This window comes from Sebastes fasciatus, chromosome 18 (assembly GCF_043250625.1).
Source record: "Sebastes fasciatus isolate fSebFas1 chromosome 18, fSebFas1.pri, whole genome shotgun sequence".
Lineage (NCBI taxonomy): Eukaryota > Metazoa > Chordata > Actinopteri > Perciformes > Sebastidae > Sebastes > Sebastes fasciatus.
Window position 1 is genome coordinate 5,609,469 of NC_133812.1, and position 15,683 is coordinate 5,625,151.

General features: G+C 46.0%; 1 protein-coding gene across 3 annotated transcripts in view; it reads right to left on the reverse strand.

Annotated features, from left to right (window-relative positions):
- Positions 1-14,590, reverse strand: part of rev3l (REV3 like, DNA directed polymerase zeta catalytic subunit) — an 84,364-nt gene extending 69,774 nt beyond the window's left edge. For 2 of the 3 annotated variants that reach the window (XM_074616084.1, XM_074616083.1), the window contains exon 1: positions 13,826-14,590. In XM_074616084.1, the coding sequence (XP_074472185.1) occupies positions 13,826-13,964 (139 nt within the window). In that variant the 5' untranslated portion in view covers positions 13,965-14,590. The remainder of the gene's footprint in view (positions 1-13,825) is intronic. The other variant, XM_074616082.1, reaches the window with a different exon arrangement.
- Positions 14,591-15,683: the final 1,093 nt, after the last annotated feature.

Genomic DNA, 15,683 nt, shown 5'->3' on the forward strand with positions numbered 1-15,683 from the left:
TGAATTTCACTGGTATTGGTATCGACTACTAAATTTCTGCTATCGTGACATCCCTAAAACAAAACACACAGAAGCTCTGATTACAACACACACACAGAGAGGGAGAGTGACTTCACTCTCTGCTCAGGGAGACATTACTCCTCTATACCTTTACGTAGATAATAGTTGTTTGCTGCTACACTAATGCTCTGAATCCTGTGTATAGAACCTTTAAGCTTGGAGCTCGACCAAACTGTTTAGCCAGAGTCTAAATAAACACGCCGTGGTAGCAGAAGGATGGTTTGATAGCAGGAGGCGAGTGCCGAAGATGCTGTGCTCCGTTATGTAACGCATTATGTAAAACTCTTCTCCGCTCATTATGGGAGAAATTAGTGTAATAATGTGTGCCCCCATTTTAAGCAGCCTCAATGAATGCAGATCCTCAGTTACAGGAGATTCATATCAGTGGGGCTGGCAGATCTAATATGGAGCACCTTGAGAGGAGGAGGAGGAAGAAAAAGAAGAAGCGAGGATGATGGGAAAAACGGGAGTCAATAAAAAAAATAAAAAATAAGGATATAATGGCACAAAGAAAGATGTTCTTTTAAAATAAATGGGAATGAATAGAGGAAAAAAGGAAATCTCATGCTCTGAAAAACACATGACAGATTTAATAATGAGTGTGAGGAGCACTGGTTAGAGCTGAGTGGTTGCCACAGTGCTAAAGGATGCTGTGTGTGTGTGTGTGTCCGGTATTGCTCTCTGATCAGGGGCGGCAATGTCTTGCCAGACAACGAGGAGAGATTTCCAAGCACTGCCTGCTCTCCTTTTCTCGGCTCCGACGGAATTTGATATTCACGGCGTGTCTCGCTCTCCGCCACACATCACAAGAAGCGGGGACGGCAGCTCGGCTGGTGCATTGGGCGAGCGAGACTCGCACACATGCTCGCTCTTCTTCTCGGCTCACCCTCCCCTCCCTGTTCCCACCCCTCCACTCTCAATCTAACACAGGGACGGCCATAAACACACAAAGAAACACACAGTAAATTGGAGCTGAGATATTGCCGTGACTGGAGCGGATTACAGTGGGAGAACAGAGAGATCTGAGCAGGTCTAGACAGACAGAATAACAAGGGGTTTTATTCTGACATCAGAGGTGGTAAATGTCTCCCAAAAATAAAAATAAAAACGTTTCACAGAAGACAAATGGAGACGCTCATCAGACAGTTTAAAAGAGTTGGTGGTCTGTTAAGTAACAGCAGCAACAACCAGCCGGATATCAACACAAACACAAGCTTGGTTCCTTTCAAACACACACTCTCACACACACACACACGCACACACACACACACAAGCTGGGCTATTTTTAAAGCTGGGCTTCCAGAATATCCCTCCCCCTCCCTTTTTAATAAGCCTGCCCTCACTGACTGTACTGCTATAGAATTAAAAATGGATCAAAAGACCCTTTGGTTCCCACTGCAGTCTCAGATTTTAAAAAACAGCGGCAGAAAGACCGATGGGTGTTGGTCTACAGCTTTTTAAAGAAAGAGTGGACTTTGTACAGGTAAAGGAATGTACTGACTTTAAGCAAATACGCTCTGGAGCTAAATGCGGCAGAAAGATCTAGAAAATCTAGAGCTTATAAAAGACCAAAGAATATCTGTTGTATTGGATTGTGATTAACATTCCCGGTAATAACTAATGACTAATGCCAGGATCAGACTACACGATATTTTTGTTACAATTGTGAGTATGTCAGATTAGACGATAAATTCTTGTCGTGACTTGGCCGCGGCACATGACAGACTACACGTCGGTCCCATGTTCCGACAATACACACTTTCCCGGCACTGCCGTCTTAATATACGGGCTTACCGGGGCTCAAGTCCCCGGGCCCGATCACGTAAAGGTGCCCACGAGGCTCCAGGGGAAAACAATACAAATGTAATTCACAGGGAGAAGCGAAAGCGGGCGCTCAACGGGATGCTCTATGAGCAAAGACGCAACGGCGGTGGTGTTTTTTACTCCGACACAACCTAGATCGAATATCCTACTGCGAGGTCCGGCAGCAGTTGCGCCGGTAAGGTGATACACTACACAAGATAAAACGATAGATTTTCGCACACGACACTCACTTATCGTTCCCGATCCGAGTCAACACCCTACGACGGCCGTGTCGGGCTATGATCGGGCTGATATCATGTAGTCCGGACCAGGCATAATAGGCCCTGAACCAAAACACTAAAAATAAACAGATTAAGTCTCCAGAGACCTTAAAGATACACTTTATGGGACAATAGTGCCCCAAATACCACAATTATGTCCAAACTCACTGTATTTTGAAACCTTTCAATGGACAATAAGTCAGCCTGGTGCACACTAGAACATGTCCCTGACATGCTTTTGCTCTCTTGCTGTAGGAGGATCACAACACTTGAATCTTTCATACCGAGATTCCACAATACTGCTGTAAAGAAGACCCGCCATTACGACGGCTTTGCTTTTTCACACTGAACCAAACAACGGCGGATTTTAGATAGCATGCGGGCATCACAGGAGCGAAAGAGGCGTGACATTTAACACAACAGCGTCGGCGTCTAGTGTGTGTGTGTGTGTGTGTGTGTGTAGTCCCGCCATGCCGGCTACCATCTCAGCGCCAGAACAACCCTGACCCCCATTCCGTCTCCGTACCTTTCATACAGAACAGCGAGGCGAAATAATGGCACAACAGTCCCGCCTTGAACAGGCTGTGTGAAAGGGGCTACTGCCCTTCAAAACAGCTGAACCATGTCCCAGATGCCACGGTCATTATTAGACATGACTGATGTTTCATCAGCTGTCTCTTAGTGCGAGTAGTCAAACAAGCTGAGGTGTCCTTGTGCCCGATGTCACAAAGAAAGTTATGGTTGAGTCATATAAGGCTGTGTTTAGACTGAACACAAATGTAGGAAAGGTGTAATGCAAAGATGAAAGTGAGTGAAGACAGACGGAATTCACCCCAATGCAAGCTAAGGTGAGGATGCGCCCTTACAAGTTGAAAAGATTCTAACTAGGGCTGTCAAAGTTAAAGCAATAATATTGCGCTGTGCGTGATGTCACAAGTTTATTAACCGGTGGGAAATTTTCCTTACTGTCACATCCCTACCAATGACCATTACAGGTATCGTACGGTAGAAAAAGAGTACCATCACGTTTTTTGAATTTTGGCATTGACTTGGTAATGAAGTATCGGTTCTTGTGACATCCCTACTCCAATGTAATGTAATGTATTGAGCATTGCACATTTGTTCACATTTTTCAGCACAAGTGATCCACGTGTACTATCAAAAGTATAACCAACAAAACTCGTTTCCACAAACCAACTTTGCAACTTCTGTAGTCCTCCATCATGGTTGATCAGGTCTCGGGCTTTAAAATGGTCAAGCAAAGATTAAGAAGTCTGATTTCTTGTAAAAGTTGAAACAGCAATACTAGAGGTTCCCAATCCCATGAATCCCATTATTACACAACAATACATGAATCATCAAGCTCATGTTCTGAAGCACTGGTGCATTCCTATAATAACAGGAGACAGTGCTATTCCCCCCTAATTGGCAGCTATACCCAGTGCTACAGATGAAAACTTAATTGCTTTGTTTGTCTTTGTGTGTATGCAAGCACGCGTGTACACCCATCACACACACACGCACGCACACACACGGGCCTCATTAACATCCATGCTGAATGGCACAGCACGGCAGGTTCAAAGCGCTCTCCCCCTCCAGCAGCGATTCAAGCTTTCCTCGGCCTGCCAAATTCTTTCATTCTTTTTAAACAAGGTCTTAATCTGCTTTGAAACACTGCAGAGTTCTCCTGCAGCACTGCCAGTGGCCCCAGGGGAGCACAGAGTGGGAAGTCTCCCTCTCTCACCAGCTAGGAGGACAAAGTGGGGCCCCTCCCCCTTTCTCTCTGTGGGCACAATGGTGCAGGAGGAGAGAGGAAGAGCTGAGGACCTGAACTGACCTGACACCACGTGCCAACGTGGGCCTCTCTCTCTTCAGACCACACAGAACCACATTACAGGAACCTGCTTTTGGAAAAGATGAGGAGGCGCCGCCAGAATGGAGGACTTTACAAATCTCCGGTCAACAGCGGCATTGGCAGACACTTCACATCAAACACGGGCTTTTTCCCGCAGCTGCATCCTCATCCATCCATCCATCCACCTGGGCATGGAGATGAACTAAATTACATCACCTCACTGGCAAAGCCACCTGGCACTCAGCTACCAGAGGGAAACAACAACTCCAAGGCTCCAACTCCTTAGGGGCCGTACTCTGTCATGACCTGAACGCCCTGGTAGTGGCTTATTATAGTACACACATGGCAGGCACTGCATTTTAAATGAGATTTAAGACAAGCTTGTTACTACACGTAGACATCAATCAACAGACACTGCATGTGCTGTGGCTCAGGGACAGACAGGCACTGCCTTTCTGATATTAGCGGTAGTATTTGTGCTTCAGAAAAAAACTTAGAGAATGTGTTTAACCAGGCCAGCAGTATGGCAATATAACTGTCATCAGAGTGCCGATGCATTGACAGTTCTGGTTGTTATGCTCGATACTATGCGGGTGTTTGTTGGGGGGGTTGCTGGGTTACTGGTAAATTGGGAGAATGAAAGGGGGCAGGCAATCCACCACCAACCTCCCTTATTCCCATCACACTGATGTAACCAGGGGGGGGGGGCCTCACTCTGGACTGAAAAATATGTCAACTGGACAACAGAAGATCAATGGTCCTAGGGCTGGCCCCCTCTAATGCCTAGTTCACACTACACAACTTTAGCCCTGTTTTTCCGCTCCCCGACAGTTTTTGGAGCTCCCCGAAAAAAAAAGCCCCCAGATCAGAGGCAAATCGGCGTTGGCTCACCGCTTGCACATCGGTGCTCATGTGTGAACTGATCTACGGTGCTAAATCTCTGGACCTGTCGGGGACTCCAGCCACGAGCTACAGCTAATGAGAGCACAAGACACGGGTTGAGGGGAAACCTGGGGGGAGGAGGGGTCGCCTGTAACAACAGGAACTTACTGTATGTGCTGCATTTGCACCACGGAGTAAAGCTGTTGTTGCACATAGAGGAATAAATGGACGTGTGGAAACAGGCCATTTTGTGAACACATGTGCCAACAACATCAGTAATGTGTCTCTCGTATGGCATCACATCATTAACCGTGTATTTCTTGCGTGCGTTTTCCTGACTAAGCGTAGTTTGGAGACCTCATCAGGGATTCCTCCTGAAAGATCTTTGTAGTGTGTGACCTCCCGTCTCCGCTCAGTCATGTAGTGTGAAAACCACAACGACTTAAGGACTCTTGATTACAAGACAGCAAGTTGTGTAGTGAGAACAGTACAGAGATGTGATGACTTTGAAAGTCGTGTAGTGTGAACTAGGCACTAGATTTCTTTAGACAATTAGTCATTTTTTATGCTTTTTTTCACGATGAATGACGTATTTCCAAGAAACTTATGCGCACATCTCTGGTAAACACCAGATTTAAAGTGGTGCTTTTGTGTGATTCTTTGCGGAGAAACTCAGTTTTACAGATCTGTCGATTAAATCAACGGATCGATTAGTGGACAAAATTGTAAGAGTGCTAGTCGACTAAGAATTTCTTTGGTTGAGGACAGTCCTGTGTGTGTGACATCCAACAGTCCAGCCAACATTTCCCCACATCAAGTCTCTCAGTCAACAGTGGGCACTGTGGTGCATGAGTAGTTAGCACTATGACCTCAAAGATGAGAGCTCAACATGATCCTGGGTTCAAACATGAATGTGGTTGTCTGTTTATATGGGTTAACCCTGTGATAGACTGGCAACCTGTCCAGTGGTAGTTCTAGTTTCAGTCAGCCGGATGAACACCTCAGGAGCTTGGGCTGCTGAAAGGACAGTGAAGAGAGGCTGGAGTCGGTGTAGATTGGACAGATAGATGCTGTCTGTGTGTACCACTGCTGTAGTGTCCTTGGCCAAGACACTAAACTTCAGCAGCAGTTGAGCAGGTGCTTTGAACTCCCTGTGTGGAGGAGTGGAAGTGAGGAGAATCTCTCCTTTGAGGGAGTCGATGCAGCATCGTAAAAAGAACACTTGTGGTCAAGCGGAGTCTGCATAATAATGAACAGGCTTTCAATAGTGGAAAAAGACATCCAACAGCTACAGATGTGAACGTAAAGTCAGCCGTCCCACCTGGCTCAGTGTGAATCGAGGTGACGGGGCATCTGGGACGAGGACTGCTGCAGTGTCAGGCCAGTGACGCCTTCGGATACCCACTGAGGATCCGGAGGGAGCCGTTATAGCCATCAATCAGACTGACCGGGCTGCAGCAGCAAGGACACTGAGACAGCTGCTGTACACTCACAGCTCCTTCAAGACAAAGGGACATCACCAGCAGCCACTAGGTAGACAATGCTGGCTGTGGCTGGTTAGCTCAGCTACTCTGATGCCAGCTGCTTTAGCAGGCAACACGTTATGACTACAAGGTCCTAGTCTACTCTCGTAAACTGCAGAATATGGCTGCGAAGTTTAGGATGCATCGTGGCTTTGCTAAACAGTTCTGTACACGCAGCAGAACACAATAGAGACACTATATTGCCTCCATCTGACGCCATGAAGTTGCAGAAAGTATCCTGGCAATTGCTTCGACAACACGCCAGATGTGTAAACCTAGCGGCGTTCTGATAGTAGAGATGTCAGTTACATTTTAGCACCTTTGTATTGTCAGATAATTGATCACGTGTTTTGAGTGAATTTAGATAAATGAGCATTGTGAACCAGTACATCACCTCTGGCTGGGTTTTACTCAAACTATTCAGCCTCTGTGACTGTAATCCACCACAAAGACCACCTGTGGTATCAAGGTATTCAGAGACACACAAAGCTTCCTCCCACATCTACACTGTTCACACAAGCCTGGGTGAAAGGGAGGGGAGCCTGTTTACTGATTAACCCTCTGAGAACCGCAGGATCGTCGGTGATCCCCTCCAACATTATTGTCTTTAAGAGGCTGTAGCAGACCTAAGGAATCCATTGGTACCAACCATGTCATGTTATCTTGTCGCGAAGGAGGCTAGATAATGCTCCAAAGTTACACAACATTTTGGAGAAGGGCATTTTCAAAAGGGGTACCTTGACCTCTGACCTCAAAATATGTGAATGAAAATGGGTTCTATGGGTACCCACGAGTCTCCCCTTTACAGACATGACTACTTTATGATAATCACATGCAGTTTGGGGCAAAAACTTGCATTTTTTGCATGCAGTATAAATGTGTTATTTTCCCCTATTTTAAAATGATGTATTTGAATATTTCTGCATACTGGGGTCCATAAACAGTCCTGAATGACATAAATTGGGTATCACTGTAAAGCTGAGACTCTTGTGGATCCAATGAGCCCAACTGTATTCATGTGTGATGATGTTAGTCCCCATAGTAGCCATACAGTGACCTCACTGTATAAAATGACCTGTGGTGACCTCTAGGATAATCACAGCCTCCAGAAACTTTACAGCCACAACCTAGAGACCTAGAGCATTCAGAGGATGGGTGGCTTTCCTGGCTAGATTGACAATAAGGGGGTTTATGAGCAGGTTTACACAACAGAAGTGCTCGCCATCCCATCACCGAAAAATGCAATTCTTGCAGAAATCTCAAAATGACAAGCATGGCTTTTTCTACGGTGTTCCTCAAGGTCTTGGTGTCTTAATGTGGTATTTTGGAGAGATTATTGATTATTTTTTATCAATTCTCGAGTGGTAAAAAATTGTTAAATTTAGCACCAAATCTGTGTAACAAATGGTATCAACTCAAAAATTGCTGCAACAACTTATGAGACATAATAGAGCATGGGGATGGACATCATATACTTCTATCATCATGTTCTAAGCCCTTATTTTAATGAATGAACTAATTTATAACTAGAACAACTTAACACACAGTGCTGAGCTGCATCTCAAATTAATCTTCAGGTTCTCAGCTTTCAGATGATGTACACCACTTCTATGTGACATCTACTGTTGACCTGCTATCTCCACCTAAAGACCCCCTGTACCCCCGTAAAAAAGACAAAAACAGGTCTCTGTGGGTCTCTAAGGGTTAAATCTCTTCACTGTGGCTGCCCTGACTGTGTCTGGACAAGCCTCTCTGAAACCAGATAGCACACTGGAAATGCCTCGGATGTTGGAATGCCCCTGCAACAGAGACACAACAGAAATGGGGTTAGCAGCACGACAACACTAGAGAGGTGTGAGTGCCTGCTGCCGACTGACTGGGACACCTCTGGAGTCAACTGACAAACTCACAGCGGAAACCAATCGAGGATGTACTGTAGCTAATAATGTCAGAAAGTGTGGGCGAGTCAGAGTGGAGGCAACAATATAGTAAGAAGGCGATCTCGTATGAACAGAAGCTCAGAGTCCCCAAAGCCAAAATCCTGTAAAACATTCCTTCCTCTGATTCAACTTCTAAAAAGCCCTGACGAGAAGCTGAGCCTCTGTCTGTGGGCAAAAACATCACAGGAGGAGGATTAGTGTGGAGCAGCGTTCAGTCTCCCTTTGTGACGCCCCTCTATCGCCAACACGGCCCTACTTCCGTCTGGTTAACCCACAGTTATCACATGTAACACGCGTCAGACTAAGGCCCTGTCTACACATATACAGATATTTTTTTAAACGGATATTTTCCCCTCCATTTAAAAAAAAGAAAAATCTGTACACACAACCTTCGTTTTACAAAATATCGCCGTCCAAACTTGAACGCAAAAACGACTAAACGCTCGCCGTGATATTTACATGTCACCTCAAGTGAGATCACAAGTGAAGGGTCAAGGACTTTTCTTACTCCCTTTCCTTCAGATTCATTAAAGTCACTGTGTTAACAGTTGTTGGTCGGGGGGGTGGCTGTGGGATTCCTGGTCATCACTCTGCTGTCATCAACGGTCTCTTTACATGCATAAATGACGAAATGGAGGTAATTTAGGTTTATGTCCATCGCTCTTCCGAGTGCTCCAAACGTTGCCTTCAATCGCCCCAAAAGCACATTCAATCATCATTCGGCCTCCACATGTTTAATGTGTTCCTGCTTTGGCCTCCTCCTGTGACTGGAACATTTTTCAAATGTAAAGTAGTAACTAGTCCGAGCAGTGCTAACAAAACGTAAAAAAAAGCCGGTAGTCCGCCATCTTTGTTATTTTTTCTGGCGCATGCTCATTACACAAAGCACCAACGGGCGAAATGAGGAGAGGACGTCATCGTTTCCCACGTCCACACAGATACAAAGTAACTGGAGTTTTTAATAATCTGCAGCTTAGAAGGCGTTTTAAAAAAAATTCCATTTTTGTGATCTAAAACTCTGTTTGTGTTTGGACCAAAACGTAGAGGCAAATATCAGTTTGAAAAAATATCCGTACACGGGTAGACAGGACCTAAACCGAAAGCTCCCTGAAAAAAAACTGGAGAATTAAATAAAAAAAAATAATGAAATAAAAGCAACTCCAGAGACACCGTATCAACAAATCGGCATCTCACTCGATCATAAAGTAATTAGAAGCAACTGGAGCGGCAGTTAGAGGATGATAATTGAACCTGAGTAAGTGACAGGGAGAGAGGAAAGTAAACAGTTAAGGGGACAATGACCTTCTGTCTAATGAGCCACAGAGTCCTTCTGAATCCGCCTATTATCCTATTAATGGATCCGAGAGGAATTCCTTCAGATGGCATTAAGGGTTCCCCTGGAGAGAGCTAAACCTGGGAGGAGAGGGGGAGGGGGGGAGAGGAAGAGGCCCTCGGTTTTACTCCACCATGCGCTTCATGCTTGGCCCCCCTCATTCAGGTCAATTGGTCATGCACTTCCTCCCTCTCCGCTCTTACACACAGCCAATAAACACTCAAGTGCACATGTCCGACTGAGGAACCAAAACAGTGTGCCTCCTGCTGTCGTGGGGCCCAGGGCCTGTCAGTGCATCTGGGCCCCGAGCTTGTCGGCATTGAGGGGTGGAGATCAATGCTGTCAAAGCTCAAAAGGTTGCAGCCGCCTCAACAGCAACTCTTCGCAGTGTGAGAAGAGGCTCACGGTTTACCTCCCTGGGAGATTTTCAACCACAAGCACACCGAGGAAGTTGGTTATTAATAAGCACAATGCGATACCGAGCTATCCCAGAGATGGATGCACGATGTACAGTATGTGTGCAACTTGGGCAGGCCGGCCACCGAATGCTAACAAAGAGAGGGGAGGAAAAAAGGCAGGAAGCTTGGCATCGAGTTACACAGGGCTGATTGGTGGGAGTGTGCGTGGCTTGGGTCAGGGAAGGACAGGAGAGGCCTGGGGTTGTAGCCAGAGCCACATGGTGCAGATGCGCCGCTGACCGCTTACACCAGGGTAAACAAGCTGATGAGATAAAAGCCGACACACATTAAGTGCTCGTGAATCCTTCCCTTCGGGCCAGACAACAGAAATCACCATGAAGGCAACAGCAAATATTGTAAAGTACCTCCTTCTGGGTGGGCGTGGCCTGTTCCTGAGCTACAGAGAAACAGAGCCCTCTCTCCGCTTCAATGTGTTCCAGATGGTGATGCAATTTTATTTCTGGAAAACGCAGAGCTAACTCGGACTCCGGCTCGCCACAAGTGATACATAAACTGAGCAAGAAGCGGAGGCAAACTGTGCTGAGCACACACACACTACTTTATCATTACTGCAAAGTCTGATTCAAACCACATTTACAACAGAGAAACAATACCAACTACTGTGCTTGTGTACATACTTGTGTCAGAACTCAGTCAGTGAAAGCTTTTAAAGCTCCAATGGGATACCGACATCCGTTCAATGTCACGCACTGGGGAATGTTAACCAATCGAACATGAATGTGTGCCAACACACGTGGGTCAAACATTATCACAAAATGGAAGAAAAGTAGTAGTTATGACGATTATCACACCTGTATCAATCTATTACAATGTTGTCTCCTTATAAAGCTTTTTCACAGCAGCCATTTTCACATGTCATTAAGCACGGGTGTAATTAATAACATTAACAATGGCTGCATTCCATGAAGGTGAGCCTCTCCTACGGTCCTGGTGTTGTGCATGCTGGCTCACTTGGATGTCTTAGGACACAAGTGGAACCGTGTCATCATTAAAAAGTATACCATGCTGGATTTTCCTTACAAAACAATGTGTATTCTGCTGTGTTCGGGGTGTTTCTGCGCCCCCAAAAAGCTAATGGGCACATTGCTGAAAACCCCCCGAAATATAGCGAGGCGAAACGCCAAGTGGACAAAGCTCGTTCCAAAATGAGTGAATCTAGGGTTGGCTTTGGCTGCTGTATGAGATGCTGCAGGTGGTACACTGGGTGTGTTCTGGCAACCGCAATCAGGGGATGTGCGCTTCCTCTACATACCTCCACACATTGTCTGTAAAACTGTGCTAAAGTCAAAACACAAATGCATTATTGATACAGTGACATTTTTGGAGAAAATAATTGTTGGTGATTTCAGCAGAGATTTACACACAAATTCAATGTTCCTATTTTCATAATTCAAAGTCACGCAAACTTTGCACTCGTCACCTCTGTTAGGTAGAGATTAGGTAGACACGACTAACAAAGTGTATCAGGGGAAACACCTTGAGCCTCCTACAGCTTTCCAAACAAACTCCAGTTTTACATAAATCATTTCAAACACATGTGTCACAGTACAACAGTAAACACCAAAAGTAGCCCCCTGGATTAGCTATTGGAACTGCTTAGGGATCTATGTACTTACAGGGCAGCCAGCCAGTTACATGCAAAGTCACCATGACCCATAGTCAGAATGAATACAACCTAGGTTGGAAAAATACCAGAATTTTCCTTTAATGTGGGTAAGGGCTGAAATGATTGGTTAATATGAATCAATTATTTGATGGACAGATAGTTAATCGCTTGCCATATTTTATGATCAATTAATAATATTAGTCATGTATCATCTTTTATATCACTGTAAATTGCATATCTTTCAGATTTAGTCTATAATGTCCATCACAATTTCCTGAAGCCCAAGGTGACATTTTCAAATTGTTTGTATTATATATATTTGTCTGACCAACAGTCCAAAATCCAAAGCTATTCCATTCCTAATCCCACAAAGAAAGACATCAAATCCTCACGTTTCAGATGGGAAAACCATCAAATGACTTACAGATGATCAACTAAATTATTAATCGATTCATTGACCAAATATGCTGATTGTACTCATTGGGTCAAGCTCAGACAATTGTGGCACTCAACAATAATGCAGCCAATTAGGCCAGACCAGAAAGGGAATAAAATGTTATGATATATGTAATATCTATCAAATTATGACCAAAATCAGAGACAGTATCCTGTCTAGTCTCATCAAATGTCTCCAAACTCTAGAGCCTGAAATGGAACACTGTGTTCACTGGGTTGATTGTGCTCGAATGAGTGTTGATGAATCGCTCCTCAACATCCATCCTCTGACAAGACACCTCAGCTGCCTCTGCTGCAGTGTGTGTGTGAGTGTGTGTGCAGCCTCCTCATAACCACGCAACCGCATGCGAACGTGCAGGTTTATGACAGAACCAAATTAGACCTGACACCCTAACCCTGACCCACAGTCCTTCATTTCTCTGCTCGAAATCCCTTAATCCTCACTGAGCTACATCCTGTTGGACGCCGCTCTGGGTCGTCCTGCCACAGCCTGGGGGGGGGACCGGTCTGACTCCCATTTTCCCCCCCACTGGGGACAGACTAACCCTTCTAAAATACATACACAGTCAGTCACTGTACCGCAATGGTGTTTTCACCTGGCAAATAGGGTTGAAGAGAGGGCACAGCATTCGCAGGAGGATTGGGCTGGGGTGATAATGCTGTGCCATTGTGCAGGAAATGATTCTATTGTTTAGCGCCGTGGGGATTAAGGTACCCAGAGTGCTTGGCTGTAATGGGTTTATTAGAGAGCAGGGCATGTGCCAAATCTCAGCCAACACACAAATCTACTCTAAATCCTAGCCCCTCCTTTTTTTTAATTGTTTTTTTGTTTTTTTTAATCTGCAAGCCATGACTCTTTCTCCATATATAGGCTTGTAATGTCAATATGCACTGCAACATTCATTTCCAAACAACGTCTAACTCATTGTTATATCCTGCATATTCATGTACTGTCGTGATGGCTCCTGCATTTTCAGACTGTACTGTCTTCTATAGCACACAATTGACACCAAGGTGCTTTTTTACAGTAATCCCTGCTACAGATATATACCATTTTCTTGCTGCAGACGCTCAATTTCACCATTTGCATGAACAAAGTTTCCTTTCATCTACCACTGTCTTGTAAAAAATGAGCTCAAAGAGGAGTGCAGCATGTATGTGGTAATCTTGTCCGTCCACACTCCACAGGTTGTTATATTAAACACATTAGAACCACCATAAAGGGGAAGATATGTAAAGTGTCCCTGAACGCCACATGTGGAGCCCTGAGACCAGAGCCACCACCATGCCATGATGGAGCAGGAGGAGGGAAAACAAAGCCGAGCCGTGTGAGAGGACCTGAGGAGGAGGACTCCCACCGCTGCAGGCTGCTGCCAGTATGCACAGCGACAGCGGTGCAAGCCGCCTTGGTACAGCGTGTCAACACCCTGCATCATCTTTCCTGTTGACATGTTGCATGGTAGACCCGTTACATGTCCCTAAACAATACAGCAAGGACGCGTTTGTGCAGAACCGCGTTCACATGCAGCGTTCTGCCGCGCGGCAACAAGCACACCGTTAGCGTCCGTTAATAACACACACACAAATAAACGTTAGAGTTGACTAACCTGCAGGTGTTGCTCCAAATATCCGCACCACCGGCACCTTCTTCACGCCGCTCTCCCTGAACTCAGAGTAGCAGACGTCCAGGTCTTTAACGGGACTCGCCAGGTAGAAGTCCGCGGTGACGATCCGCACGGCGAACATGATTGACTGCCGCGTCCGCCGCCGCCGGAGAGAGGCACCGAACCGTCAGAGAGAAAAAAAAGCCCCAAAAACTACTGTTAGGAGTCCATGAGACGCGGGCACCTCCGTGGGGGATGCTGTCACGGCGGTGAAACAACGACAAAGCGGTGGGGAAGCCCGGTTGTGTCCCATGAAAAAAAAAAAACGCGAACAAAGCTTCCCGCGGCTCCAGCCGGAGGTGCTGCCGTGGAGGTTCAGCTGCGGCAGAGCAGCGGCAGAGCTACACTCGACGACGGCGGCGGGTGATTACCGGACGCTCCGCAGCTGTCAGCTCCATGTTGTACTGTTGTAACTGTGGCTGTCCCGTGATTTCACCTCTCTCTCTCTCTCTGTGGTGTTTGTGTTGTCAGTTCAGGAAGACGTTCCCCCGGGCTTCCGGTATGGAGCGTTATCTTCCCAAATCACGCCTCAGAACTAGTCCCAGCCAGTCCCGGTTCATCAGACAGCCCCTCCGTGGAGCTCCTTCTTCTGCTTCCATAACAGGCTACAGGCTAGCCCGCGTTAGCTAACTACTGATGTGTTGGTCGCGAACGAGCCGGTTCAAAGAGCCGGCTCTTTTAAGTGAACGATAATGGTACGTGTCCACGGGCTCCATTCTTTCCACGCTCCCCATTCATTGTTTATGAAAGCAGCCACGCATGCATTCTGGTAGCGTGGCGTCGCGATTCGAGAAACGGAGCGTCACAACGCCCACTCCTCATTTGCATAAAGTTGAGGGCTAGTCTACTTTATGCAAATCACGGGCGTCCGAAACGACTCGCCGCCTCTCGAAACTCCCGAGAATCTTTTAAAATAAACGTTGTCGATCCAAAATAAAGACAGATTCAGCAACTGCATGGCTTATTTCTCGCCTCAAATGTTTCCAGAAACACATTTCGGTGAACTATTTTCGTGAAATAAGAGAAGAAAGTTTCCAAACGAGCCTCCATACTGTTTCCGGTTTGAAAGCTGGGAGCAGCAGCCCACGGAGGGAAAGCATTCGTCCAATCAGTTGGGGACAGCCTGTGTCTAGTGACAGCCCACCAAGCGTCCAATGCTGGGAAGTGTCGCGTCCCCTCGCGATAAAAAACGCCCCTGTGGACACGTACCATAAGAGCCGGCTCCTCTCCGAGAGACGTTTTTTTTTCTTTACTTAATTCAAGGCAGAATGATAGGACGATCTTCTCCGCGCGGTCTACAGGTACAGAGCAGGAGGCAGAGTAGGAGAGAAAGAGAGAGGAGTGCGGTGCGCGAATAGCAGAAAAGATGAGTGACAGTCGGAAACGAAGCAGAATGTAAAGTTATGGTAATCAGGAAATTATAGGGTTTATCATAATCATATTAAATAATTTAAGTGATATATGTGCGCACATACTAATAATAGGTCAAAACAGCGCTAAATTTGTCTGAATTATAAAAGGCAGAAGTGCTAAAACAAAGAGCCGTTTGGGAGCCGACAGAGCCGGCTCTTCTTGGTGAGCGGAGCCAAATGATCTGGCTCACTAAAAAGAGACGGAATTCCCATCACTATCTAAACTAACCTCTATGAGGAGGTAAAGCTAGTGGAAATGCACAAGGAGTACTTCCGACTACAGTTTTTCAGAATAAAAGCACTGTTGAAGCGGCACCAGCGCAGTCACACAAAGCAGCTCACTGGAAATTACCGTTTTATTTTGGTAGACTCACATCTGGCACATCTGT